Source organism: Centrocercus urophasianus, unplaced genomic scaffold (assembly GCF_019232065.1).
Source record: "Centrocercus urophasianus isolate 14NV4802_14NV808 unplaced genomic scaffold, USGS_Curo_1.0 seq_18, whole genome shotgun sequence".
Taxonomy (NCBI): domain Eukaryota; kingdom Metazoa; phylum Chordata; class Aves; order Galliformes; family Phasianidae; genus Centrocercus; species Centrocercus urophasianus.
Genome location: NW_024884733.1, coordinates 10,773,343 through 10,786,875, shown reverse-complemented (window position 1 = coordinate 10,786,875; position 13,533 = coordinate 10,773,343). Strand labels below are relative to the sequence as shown.

At 40.9% G+C, this 13,533-nt stretch overlaps 1 protein-coding gene across 3 annotated transcripts in view; it reads right to left on the bottom strand.

Annotated features, from left to right (window-relative positions):
- Positions 1 to 12,514, bottom strand: part of COL11A1 (collagen type XI alpha 1 chain) — a 131,537-nt gene extending 119,023 nt beyond the window's left edge. For all 3 annotated transcript variants that reach the window (XM_042820216.1, XM_042820218.1, XM_042820217.1), the window contains exon 1: positions 12,315 to 12,514. In XM_042820216.1, the coding sequence (XP_042676150.1) occupies positions 12,315 to 12,429 (115 nt within the window). In that variant the 5' untranslated portion in view covers positions 12,430 to 12,514. The remainder of the gene's footprint in view (positions 1 to 12,314) is intronic.
- Positions 12,515 to 13,533: the final 1,019 nt, after the last annotated feature.

Genomic DNA, 13,533 nt, shown 5'->3' with positions numbered 1-13,533 from the left:
AGTAAAAAAAAAAAACAAAAACAAACAAACAAAAAAAACAAAAAACTACTCAGTTTACAGTGGTTTCTAAATAGAAAAGGCATATAAATTTAAAAAAAAAGATTAATCAGTTCATCTCCAATAAAAAAGCAGACAGGAATTCATAAATTCTAATATTCTTCTCTACAAAAGCATGCTTTTCATAGAAACCTACTTAGCATTCATTCATAGAATCATTATTATCCCCTGTGGAAAACGATCCAGAAGGATCATCAAGTCCAACTCCTGACACTCATCCATCATCCAAACACAGGATTTCTGATTTTGTGCCTCTTCCTCAAATATTTTTGCAACATTCTTGTGTACGCCATTTTTAAAATCAGATTAGGATGCAACCTGTCTTATAGTTCAGGCCTGAAAGTCTCATAGCTGCCAGTGCCACTGAAAATAGGGCCTCAGTGTTAAAACTTTGCCTCTACTTTTTTTCTGTGTCAAGCTGTCGTATATTTAGATTTCTGCAAACATACTCTCGTACTAGAAATTTTGTTCTGGTGAATTTCAACACTTTTTACATTTACTGAAACTATGGAAATATGGAAATGTAGTTGGAACAGCCATAAACACCTATATTTATCCTTACATTTACAGACAGGCTGATATGGCATTAGTCTCAAAATTCTTGAGAAGTGCACCATGCACATTCAAATCACCTACACAAGACCTCTACAGAAAGCACTAAATGCAGTTGCTCTTAATAAGTCACAAAGCTCACACATTTGGGAATCCAGCCAAAAATAAACAGGTCTTGGAAAACAGCAGAACTTACATTCTAACTGTTTAGAATTATCCTGTCTGAAGTATAAAGGAGGATGAGAAATATGTTTGCATAGCCAACAACTGACCTGCTTAGAAGACCAGGATAGAGAGGTAGAAAGATGACTCTCAAATTCAGGGAAGAACACAGTCTAGCAGCTATCAACGGAGACCGTGATTGCTCTCTGCCAGTTTCGTAAGGTTCTGCAGTGCTCAGTGTCAGTCTGACCTGTGAGCTTCATCTCTTCCTGTAAACCATCTCTCCTCTAGCATGTTTCTCCCACATAATTGCTGGGATGAAACAATAAGTAGCAGCCACAAACAGTATCAAGGCCACGCTGTTTGCCTGTTTGTATGAAACTCAAATTAGGATTACAATTTGTATGAGAGCTGCTCTCAAAGGAATACCTCCCATTTTACTGTGTCAACCCAAGACCTGCATATAAGGGACACCACTAATTTATTAGCAGACATAGGGCCACTCACAAGAACTTATTTATTTTACTCTCTAATATAATGTCCCTTAATAGTTTTCTCAGATGAGAAGAAAGCTGCAAATTAATGATATACTTTTGCATCCTTCTGACTTAGCACTAAGATTTGAGATTGCGAAGAAATAGACCACAAACAAACAAAATGAGGAAGCTCTGTTCACCAGTCTCTGGGGTGCAGTTAATTCTCCCTGTGGAATTTATGTATCAGTTTTGAAAACTGGACAATATAAGTTTGTCAAAATACAGGATCCAGATCCTGAAAGTCAGTCCCTTCAGGCAGTGACTTTATGGCCACACTGGCTTGATGCTTGAAGCCCACCTCCTGCAGGCGAACCAGGCAGATCCTGAGTACATGCCCATGTAAAGAAGCCTATCTTCTCCAGAGCAGAACCTGCACTTTTCAGGCAAAGCTCTCCTGAGGATCAGGCTGCAAACAAAATGCAAGCTTCCACTCTTTTATGTTTCCAATGATGGAGTACCAACTGCAAGTGGTCATTCTTCTCATTAAATACTACAGTGAGAATATCAATAGTATCTATCCTTATTTTGAAAAACAAAAGTCAAAAAGAGACTGTTAGTGCAGCTTTCACTGCCACTAACAGACTATGCAATAGTAGCCAGAGAAAAACAGTTCATAAGTGCTGGGATTTCAGGAATGATTAAGGAGAATCCTTCAGAAATCACATTTTTAGAACAGAGAGGTGTATGAGCTATGATCCTAAGTGTCTTATCATCTTTCAGTATACCATACTGTTAATCAGATAGCTCCAGCATAATTTCATAGTTTTCAAAAACGTGACAGTACAAGAAAATTTTAGCTGTGTACTACCTCAGCACCTGAAACAACATCATAGAATCATAGAACAGCGTGGGTTGGAAGGGGCCATCAAATTCCACCCCCCACCATGGGCAGGATTGCCACCCACTTGTAACTTTTAATTCTGTTCTTCATTACTGCAGTATGACTGAAGTACCTTTACTCACCCAGTGAACTTTTCACACTTATACTGGTACGGATAAGAACATTTGGTTCATATTAAATGTAAGACATAGACTATATTTAAGCTTCCTTTGCTTTCTTTCCCCACCCTAAGGTTTCTATTTACTTCCTGTGGAATAAAAAAAGAGCAAGACAGAACTAGATTGGCAGAAACATAAGAACTTCTAAGCCAGTTTAAATTATACCAAAATATGTGTAAAAGCATGTTAAGTAAGAAGAAAATCCACCTCTGCTGGCATCTCCCTTTTAAAAAATTAAAAGGAAAGCAGCAAATAACTGAGCATAATAAATGGTTTCTGATCTGGTCCTGCTAAGTGAATAAGAAGCACCTAGAACTCAGTGGGGCTAATTAGCTGTAAACTGGATCCCAGATCACAGTGTAATACTGCAAGGTCAGGATACATTATGATAATGAATTACATGAGGCAAACTTAATACGTTTTTTTGTTGCAGGTTTTTTGTTAGCATTTTGAAGACTAGACTTCCTATACATACAATGATACATTTACTTTAAATCCTATGGCAGTGCTTTACATTCAACGCTTTAATAATCACATCTTTTAAAAATACAAAATCATAGATTGAACAGAACCTTTAAAAAACTAGACTACATGTTGATTATATTGTCATAGTTAGAAATACAGCTTTCACTTAATTCCATTCCACAATCTCTAAATGGAAATTAACTCTAAAATGCATCATCCTCATAATCATAGCTAGTATCTCTTAGGTAATATGATTCTACCTTTATTTTGGTTGAAACTGCTCATGGAGGATGCTCAAGGGTAATAATAATATAGACTATCATATAAGAGGAATGAAAGACTGAGAAACTGTGCAAAAAGACAGACTGAAATACTTTGGATAGACAGTCTGTGGTGATGATTTATTCAACATATGATATAAGCCTACTTGTTTAAGGAATTACCCTAGTTACTGTATTAATGCCCAGCATGATCAAGTCTACCTATGGAAAAGCTTCTGATAGGTGCCCACATAACTCTAGGTAAAAGCACAAGAATCACAAGACAGGGTCAAGTTGTATTTATCAAGACAGTTTGCCTTGGTATGGTCAAAGCTGGTAGATAACATTTGGCTTTTTTTAAATGCAATGGCAGGTGGTAATTAAATGAATGGTATTTAATCTTTTCCTAATTTATAAATAAATACCCTTGCTGTAACTAAGATCATGGCAAACAATATCTTAGTGATAGGTAATAAAATTTATTGTTTGTGCTTCAGCAGCCGTCATTCAAATTCTGTATATAAATATATGAGGATGAAAGTGATCTGAAAAACAGTGTTTTGTAGATGAGAATTTCCCCATTCAAATAGTTACTGTGCTCTTTGTGGTAGTTTCCATAGAAATAAATAGTTAAGTAAAGATTTTGATTTACAGCAGATGCTTCATTACAATTTCTAACTACTGACCAGCTGCAGCAAAGATCCAAAACAAAAAGAGGTTTACTGTATAGGCTTACTTAAATAATATATAAATAATTAATATAAGAAAAAATCATAAATAATGCAACATAATACATAAATATAATACGTAGTATATAACACATATAAATCTATTGAGTGACAATAATGTGTATTTTAGGTATGTTAATGTTAAGCAATTAACACACACTGCAAGTAGAACTGTACTGGTTCATGTAAGTACAATGTGTTTCTATCCCAAATCTCTTTTAAAAGCTGATGTGTTTCTATCAATTTTCACTTAAGCATGAGGACCACTTCAGCTCCTGTTTCTTCCCATACTTATCAGCTTCCATTCACAGCTTCTTACTGGAAATTTGAGTCTGCTGCTGTCACAACTTGACAAATTCTGTGTTGGGTTAATTTCTTTGATGGAAGATGACCTGGACACTCTGCTACTAAAATTATTTGCAGAAAAATAAATTCTCAGCATACTTATGTAGTGATTCCCCCAAAATTCTTTTTAACTTATATGTGCTAATTGGTTATAAGATAACCATCTTTTCCTACATAAACTTCTACTGAGAAGCAGTTTATAGGTCAGTTCCATGAACCGTTGCAGTTCATCATAAACAAGGATTTCTCTTATGATTTCATATCTTAGATCTCAAGATTCTAAACATCTATAGTGATCCTATCACAGATGCACAAAGTGGTACTCAGCAGTCTTGGAGCAGGTGTACACTGAAAAGAAATTATTTGTCAAGAGGTTTTTTTTTTTTGAGTGAATATAATTATCCCTTTAGAGAAAACTAAGAAAGTCAGAATGGACAATTGTCCCTATAAACAAAAAAGTCCCACACCTTGAGTTTTTTTCTGTTCAAAATATAATGGGCTGCAAGCCACTTAGCAGCTTCAGTGAGCATTGAAGATAGCCCTGCACGTTTTTAAGTAGGATACATGAAATCTGACATCTGTTCTCTGTCCAAGAACTGTACAGCAAATAATTTTTAACTGCAGTTAATGGTGATGGTGACCAAGGACCAAACAGTTCAGGAGATTTTTATTGAAGACAGGGTTTGTAAAGAAAAACAATCAGCTTCTGTAATTTCAGAAGGAAGGATAGCCATCAGCCTAAAAGGACTGACAGGAAAGTGACTGTTGTGGCAACTTCTGGCTACTCAATTCCCACAAGAAATTGTTGAGACGGTGAGTCATTTAGAATTAAAAGTATATATATTTCTGTTCAAGAGCCTAATGAAGACTAGAGGTCAAAATCCTATTATATTTAAATTTTATTCTGATAACTCCTGAGTTTTAGGCTCTTAATTTTATGAGACAGCCCAGGCACAATGATCCTTCCCTATTTAACCTACATTTATAAGATACTCCAAGATGCTTGCTGGTGAACATACTGTAAATGCAAATAATAATAAGACTAAACAGGGAAAATAGAGAAAGTATTATTTATTTATAGATAAATCTTAGGAAACTAAGTGTGCTACAGTTTGCTATGCTTTCAGTAACATTAGCAAACATGACTTTTCCTTTTTCATATATAATAAACACTATGGGCTTTCTTCCTGACCTACCGTTATTCTTCAGTAATACCATTCTTTTAATTAATGCAAAAGTGAAGAGTTATCAGGAATTATCCCGGAAATAGCCTGTAAGAATTACAATCAGTAATTCATAATTGGTGAGATACAACCCTGGAGTAGAAGAAAAGGGGTGCATCTGCATCAGTAAAAGAGCATTATCTGAGAAATTTAGGAAGACAAATGTTTCTAAAGCACTATTACTTCATATTTTTGCATGGAATTGTTTCATTCTGCCAGTAATCTGTTCCAATAGAACCACTGCAAAACTAAAGAGTGTCGAAACATTCATCTTCCATTCTAAATTGTGTTGTTGTTTGTTTTTTTTTTTTTTAAGTTTAGTCCACTTTTTTTCTTGCTGTGATAGATCATTTAAAGAGTAGCAGCTATTACAGCCTGGTAGGCTAAAATATGCATATTTAGTGGGTACTGATGAAAGGACTTCTTATAATATTTGTGGACAAGATTTTCAAAATAGGACATCTTATGGTTAGATTCCTATGTGTATATTTAGGAACTCAAATAGAAGGTACTGGCTGCTCCTCTGTTTCGAATCCATGTTTCTTATTAAAGGTATAATGAACAACAGTTAGTGACTTTTCTTAAATTTTTAATTTTCATAAGTGCTCACTCTAAGGACTGCCACGATTATGGTATCCAGCTGGCGTTCATTAGGAAGCTAAGAGCTAAATTAATGTAAGAACTGAAAATACTTTTGTGAACAACAACAACAACAAAAATGGCTGGTCTTTGCTTTCTGCTGCTCACCTTTCAGAACAGTGCTTTCAGGCCAGAAATAGGGATAAGTCAATTTTTTGTTTTGTTTTGTTTGTTTTTTTAAAGTCTTAAATACAGCTTTTGTCAAAGTTCTTCTACATAGTTTTTATCTAGGCACCATTTGTCAAACTGTTTCAGCAGTTCTTCTACTGTGAAATCTGATAACTTTTCCTGTTTGCATTCCTTATCCCAGATTATTAGGCCAGTTTCTGATTCTGTCAACAACGGCAAGCAATTTAGTTGACCAGACAGACCTAAATGTTCTAAAACATAAATAACAACAAATGCTCTGAATGATGAATGAATGACCTGCAAGAAAGTCTTCCCTGGCAGTGTTACAATGTAGACGTGCTGACCTTAGTCTTATGAACTGTAGGACACAGCACAAGAGACATCTATTACTAGAAATCTGTGCTATTTCTAAAGCAGTGGAAGTATCTTCATTCATGTTTTTATCACTGCATATTTTAATTATTGTCACTGTGGGCAATCATGATGGGTATCTTTTAAATACGCATAAGTAATTATTATTATTTTTCTGTGTTCTTCATCTGTTAAGCATTAATACTGAAATAAATGCCCAAGGGCAGGAATTCAAAAGCACATTTTAACCAAGATGCTTCACTGAGCTTCCCAGTTGTTCAAATACAGTCACTTTTAAGTTCTCACTTCAGGCTCTGGTCTCTGTAATCCAAGCAGTGCTTTCTTGCAGTCCAAGCACCAGATGACTTTGATGAATACGCTTGCAGGCTCATTTAAACTAAAATATTCAGCAAGAATTAAGAATTGTTCTTTCTTGGTTTTGTTATTTTACACAGCTCTAGAATATAACCTAGATTTTGAGGCTGACATTTCATTTTTGCTTCCTATACTTTTCATTGCTTAAAGCAAAACCTTCTTTGAAAGTAGACAGGAAGAGACAAGGTATGCTCTCAGCAATTAAAAATGAAAGAGACTGAGGCCACTTAAGCAAAAGCTAAAGTTGCTAAAATTATTTAGAAATCATCCTAATAGACTTCAAAAATATCTCTTGACAAACAGTAGTTTTCAAATACCACACATATGTACATTTTTCAGCTATAAGCAATGGAATGTGTTAAGACAAACAGAAACAGCTGGAGTCAGTATTTACAAATACTCAAAGTAAAATATTCAAAATAAAAATATTCAAAGTAACCCTATTTAATTTCATAGAGAAACAACTAAATGATTTTTAACCGTATAACTCAGAAATTCACCATACTTTCATTGTTGTCAAAGACATAATCTCCCATTTGACAGCAAGCCAAGGAAGCTAGTCCTAGTTCTGTACCCTACTGATACTTGCAGTTCTGCTTAAGCAGAAAGCGAGGTTGTAAAACTTTGACTGTTTCTTTCTTTTTTTTTTTTTTAAACTATGAATGCTTGATTGAAACCTCCCAGATTACTAAAATATTTTGAATAGACACATAGATGAGGAAACAGATGGAGTAAAAGCATAAGCTATGGTAACACTATCATAAAGTGACAACAATTTGACTTATAACTGCAGTTGATTTAAATTGCAGGCTGCTAGTGCTGTTATTCGTAGCAGGATCTGGATCTTCAGTTTTTAATCGTACTTTATAACACATCTTTCAATTTGCTTTGTAGCAAATACTTTGCTTCCATAGTATCAGCTCTGCCAAATAATATCTACTTCACATACTGTTTGCATTAACACTTTGACATAAGTCCCAGCCTTAGAATTCACAAAGATTTTTACAACCCTTTATGTGTGATAATGTGTTAAAAAGAATTTAAGTTCTGTCACATTCTATTACTATTGTTGTAACAGTCAGCAATTAATCCTTACATTTACAGTCTGTAAACTTGGTATTTAATACTGAGCAGTACAGTTATAAGCCACTGCAACAGGCATGAGTGTCCTTTCAAGCAACTGCCATCTGCTGTGTCCAGCCAGAGGGCAAATCTGTGTCATTACATGAGACTTCGCAGTCTTGCAGGACTAGAGATTCCACCCAAGCTCTGCTTAGTTTATTCCCCCATATTATCAGCAAATATTCAGAACAATTATAACTGAATCAGTGCTAGGAGGATTTCTAAAAAGAAGCGGAGAACTCTACAGAGAGACGCAACTTCTTTATCTTGCTGGCAGATGGAAATCCTATTGTTCACCACTGAATAAGACAAATCCAGGAGAGACATAATCGCTCCAGTGTGTTTTAGGTGTAACTTCAGCAGAAATGTCACTGCTCTGTTATTATGCTGCAGCCTTGTTGGAATTAAGGGCCACATTTGGAGGAGATGAAGTATCTTTGAGCAAGACAACTGCAATAATGAATATGTAACAATCCCTTTTTAATAGGTACACGCAAAACTGAAGTTGAGAAATGTGCAGCAACTTTTTTTCTGCACAGCCTGCAGTCTGAATAGTTCTTTCTGAGATCCTTGAGAGGTCTTTTTCTAAATTAAATGCAAAGATTCATACGCTAGAGAATGTGCGACACGATACCAGTCATTCTTCCACCAGATGGCTGCTGGTGATGTTTATATAATTATTTTACCCAAAAAATAATTTTTAAAATGTTAATAATACAGTAAAACAGACATATGCATGCAAGTCTCGTTTGCTCTACACTGGGAAGAGAGGACCATTTCACCTGCTGATCCCTGGGACTCAGAAAAAACTTCAGCTAGGATCACTAGTACAATCTAGCCAAATCTCCCTTTGATTTAATCATTTTTGTCTATATTTTGTCTGAGAAACCTCTCTTTGCTTCCTGCTTCTGAAGGATCATGGCATTTTGTTAAACCAAAATTAACACAAAAATAGCTATTTCACTGTGAAATTTAAAAAAAAATGATGAAAGTGTTTCACATTCTATTTCAATATTAAAAGTGAATCAGTTAGAAGTGTCATACCAGTAACAGTTCTGAGAAGAGATTAATCCTTTTCTACTTTAGGGACACCTTTTCTTTACTGGTTTAGAGTAATCAGATACAGCAAACAGTTTTCATTCAATAAACAGATCCATATCTTCCCGGGGTTACTTACTAAGCAATTGCAATTAAATATCAATACTGAGCCCACAAAGAAAACTGTCTTTTTGCCAGTACTAGTGGACCCAGTTCTCCAATCCTTCTGCACCTAGAACTCCTGTTAGTTTTCAAGCCCATCCAGGGGAAGCACAAGGAACCTTTGTACTTCCTAAGATGACTGTAAAAAGCATTTACGGTATACTAGGAGCCAATCTACTTGCCACTCACACAGAAAGTATCTTTTCTTTATACAGCTTTAAAGTCCCATTTTCAGTAAGAAATCTTAAATCTTTTTGCACTCAGAGCTGGATTGAAAAAGCTTATAAATAATAAAAAGGCTAATTTTTCATTTCTTGCCCATGAAAATTAAATCAGAATCACAATAGTGCATTGATGCCAGAGCCTTACAAAAATTTATAGTGTTGAAGCCATGCCATTTTGACTAAATGAGTTTATTCATTCCAACACATTACCAATAGATTTAGTATTAAAAGGTGAGGAAGGGGAAAGGAAATCAAAGGATGTCTTTTAAAATACTGAATACTGTTGACTTTTGGCGAGTCCTAAAGCAAAAATATTTTCTAAAAAGAGCTGCTTAAGTGCTGGTGGGCACTGAGCTGACCAAATATGAGTCACTAGCTTTTCCATTCCGCTCCTTCTCATTTCTATAACCCTTCTAAAGAAGAAATAAGCAGATCTTCACACCTCCTTTCTCGACTCTGTGGATGACACCTCATACTTCCATTTCTTTTCTATGTTAAATAAAGCAACTTGAAAAAAAGTCAAGAATTTTAGGAATCTTTTGAGGTTTTTCTGAATGGAAAAGATTCTGCTGTCTTAAGAAGTCGCTGATGTATAATTAATACTTTATACAAATACATAAAGAAATTTTCTTTACGTTTCTTTACAAAGTGGCATTTTATGAAAAGAATTAAAGAATACAGGATTTAATGTAATAGATTTTATAAGGGCTATGATTCATATTTTACCCTGGTCAAAACTTGCAGCATTTGCACTTAGTCATATTGTTTCCCCACTGCAGTATTCTATTCTATCTGAGTAGTTTCCCTCTCCAACTTTCAAATGTGAGGTTTTATGTCCTATTTTATCTCTAAACTACTTTAAGGAAGAGTAGAATAGGCAAAAGACAACACTGAAGTATCTCCCTCATACTCTATCAGGGAAATTGTGCCAAATTCTTCTCTCTTGGTAGCCAGTGGAAATACTCTGACTTCAGTAACAGATCAAGCCCTGCACAGACAGCTCCCTGCATCTCTACGTAAATGGCACACTGTATTTGCTAAAAGTGCAAGCAGTAATTTCTCTTCAGAATGCCCCTATAAACATGAGAAGCCTGAAGCACTTTTTCCAAAGCTTCTTTTATACAGAGGACTAGAGGAAAGGATTTTTAAAATAGTTACCAAACATAAAACCTAAAAACCTATCAATGTGCTCAATGTTGAAAATTTTTAAGGAAGTACCAGCTAACTTCTGGGGTTTTGTTTGTTTGTTTGATTGATTGATTGTTTGCTTTCCAGGCTGCTTGGGTTTAGATTTTCATTCAACTTTTCATTTGTGTCAACACAACGTGAAAAGATCATCTACATAAATCTTGCTCACCAGAGTGACTTCTACTGTGCTCACAGGAAAGTGACATAAAACATCAAAATCTATCATGCCTTTCTATACGGCATTTCTTCTTCAATAAATTTAGTTTTGACATAGTAACGGAGAACCAAATCTTTGAAGCTCTGCGAGATTAATTCATCCTCAGCATAACTCCACTGGAGTCCGTGGAACTGCAGCGAGGATGAAATTTGACCCCTACAAATCTCTGGCAGAAATGGGGCCAGCAGGGGGCAGAAGCCCTGACGGAGGTGACACCGCCAAGGTTGTGACCAGGTATAAAGGGCTTCAACGGAGACCCCGATCACCTTGCTGAGCTGCCATTAGGACACCCGTTGATTCAGAAAGTGGAGATTCACACCGAGAAATACTTCGTGAAAGTAATAATAATAAAAAAGCCTAAAAGTTAAAACTTCATTGGTGGAGAGTTAAAACTCCTTCATAGATGTTGGAGGTTGGAACTTGATGATCCTTGAGGTCCCTTCCAACCCAAGCCATTCTATGATTTTATGATTCTGTGTCTGACACACAGAAAAATGAAATCCTCAGACCCAGCTAGGTTGGCCCCCACAAGCGCCTGCGGGACGAATGAAGGAGGGAGGAAGACGGGCAGCGTTTCCAGCCCGGCAGGAGGCGAAGGGGCTCCTGCCGCCACTGCTCACGCATCGCAGCTCCGCAGATGTGCGAGCTCAGCTCACAAAATCGCAGCGCACCGGACGGGACGGCGCGGCGGTACCCGAGGGCCGAGCCGTGCCTGGGGGCAGAGATTCCCTTTCTTTCTGCGGGGGCTGCCTCTGTGTCCTTCATCTGCTGCAGGTCGCTAGCGGGCTGCACCGCACCCACCGTGTCCACGGACACCTAAGGGACCACTCGCCCCCCCTCTTCCTCCCCCCCCCGGGAGGCGGCAGAGCGGAGGGAGGCTGGGGACGGCAGCACTGCCCGCGCGGAGCCCGGGGCTGGGCCCCATCCTCCCCGGCACGTCCTTCAAGCGTGCGCCCACCTGCGGGGTTGCCCTCCTCGCTGCCAAGGGCCCCTGCCATACTTCTACTCAGTCGCACTGGAAAACATCCTGCCCGCTGCGAGCCTTTGCAAAGGAAAAATCAGGCGAGGGGAGGAAAGGAGAAAATCCGAGAGGAGTCTCCACATCCAGCTTTTCCCCTTCCTCGCCTCTCCGAGGAGGCAGATGGTTGTCGCTCAATTTCTGCCACAACTTCGTGAGCTTCAGCAGCGTCAAGAACCTAAGTTCAACAGAACTGAAAATCGCAGGCACACTCTATAAAAACCGAGCGGGGTGCCGGACGACGGGAAATCGCTCAGCGCAACGCGTATTTGTTTCACCATCCCGTCCTGCCAGCGCATCCCCTCGGCGGCGCTGAGCCCAGAGCGGCGCTGAGGTGGGACGGGCGGCTCCGAGCGGGCACCCGCGGTCCCAGGGGCTCTCGGAAGGGTCCGCGCCCCGGGCCCGAGCCCTCAGGGTTCCTCCTCGCCCCGGCAGCAGAGGCGTTCTGACAGCCCTGGCCTGGCCTCGGATCTCTTCCCCGACGCGGGGGAAGAGCGGCGGCCGCGGCGCGTCCGTTTCCTTACCTCCTCTGACCTCGGCAGCCTGGAGAAGGACAGCGAGGGTGATGAGCACGGTCACGGCCGAGTCCCGGGGCCACCTTTTCGTTTTCCACCGCGTGGACCACCTCTGCATCTTCATGCTGCGCGCCCGCGAGCGTGAGTTAAACCTGGGCGCCTTCAACTTATACTCCGTCCTTTCCACAATATTCCCAGAGATGATTTGTCCTATAGAGCCATACGTGACACACCGAAGGGATTCTCTCTCCCTCGCCCGGCCCCGTGCAGGCCCCTCCGCCCCGTGCTCCCCGGTGCCCTGCCTTCAGACTGGAGGGAGACGAGGGGCTTTAATCAAAATGCACGGAGCGCCGCATCCCCCTAAAGGCTTCATCCCGTCAGAGGGCTGGGCGAGCGGCTCCGGGGCCACCCCTGCGCCCAACTGACAAGGCAGCCGCCGCCCGGAGGCCAATCGCGACGCACCCCCGGCCGCCCACGGCACCGCCCTCCGCCTCGGTGGCGGCACACCGGCCGCCCACGGCACTTTCGAGTGCCGTGTCGGCGAGGACCGGCTCTCCCGAAGGGGAGCTTAGGGAACGGGAAGCCGCCGTGCGGGAGCGACCCGGGGGACGCCGACGGGCGTATCCTGTCCCCGGGGCGCGGAGTCCCCTCTGCCCCGCCGCCCCCAACCCCACGGTCGCGCTACGGAGCATGCGCAGTGCCGCCCGCGGCGCCCCTCGAGCGGGTGGCGCGAAGCGAGGCTGCGGGCGGGGGGGCGAGTCTCCGGGCGGGTGGAGCGGGGAGGGCGAAGGGGGGCGGGGGGTGTGCCGGGCGGCTGGGGGAGAAACCAGGCTGAGAGAGGGGCTGGGGGCTCTTAGGGGTGGCCTGCCCCGGCCGTCTGCTGCGCACCCGCTCCCGAACGCGTCTTCTTTTCGCACTGTCGCGGGGTGCCCTGTGCGAACGGAGGGAGCGGGAGGTGAAGGGAAATCACGCGCCAAACAGCCACCCGGTCCCCGCCGCACCACGTCCCGGACGTCGGGAGTGCGCTTCGGATCTCCTCCCCGAAAGGCCCCCCGTTCCCACTGGACACTCGGGGACCCAACTGTGAGAGGGGAACCCCGCAGCGCGTCCAGCCGCTCTCCGCCCGGCGCCGCGTCCTGTCCCGCTCCCCTGGAAAATGAGACAGTTGGGTCATGTTTCGGTAGAAGTGTGTATCAGAACTGTGAAAGTTGCCTTCACTGAGATCTCC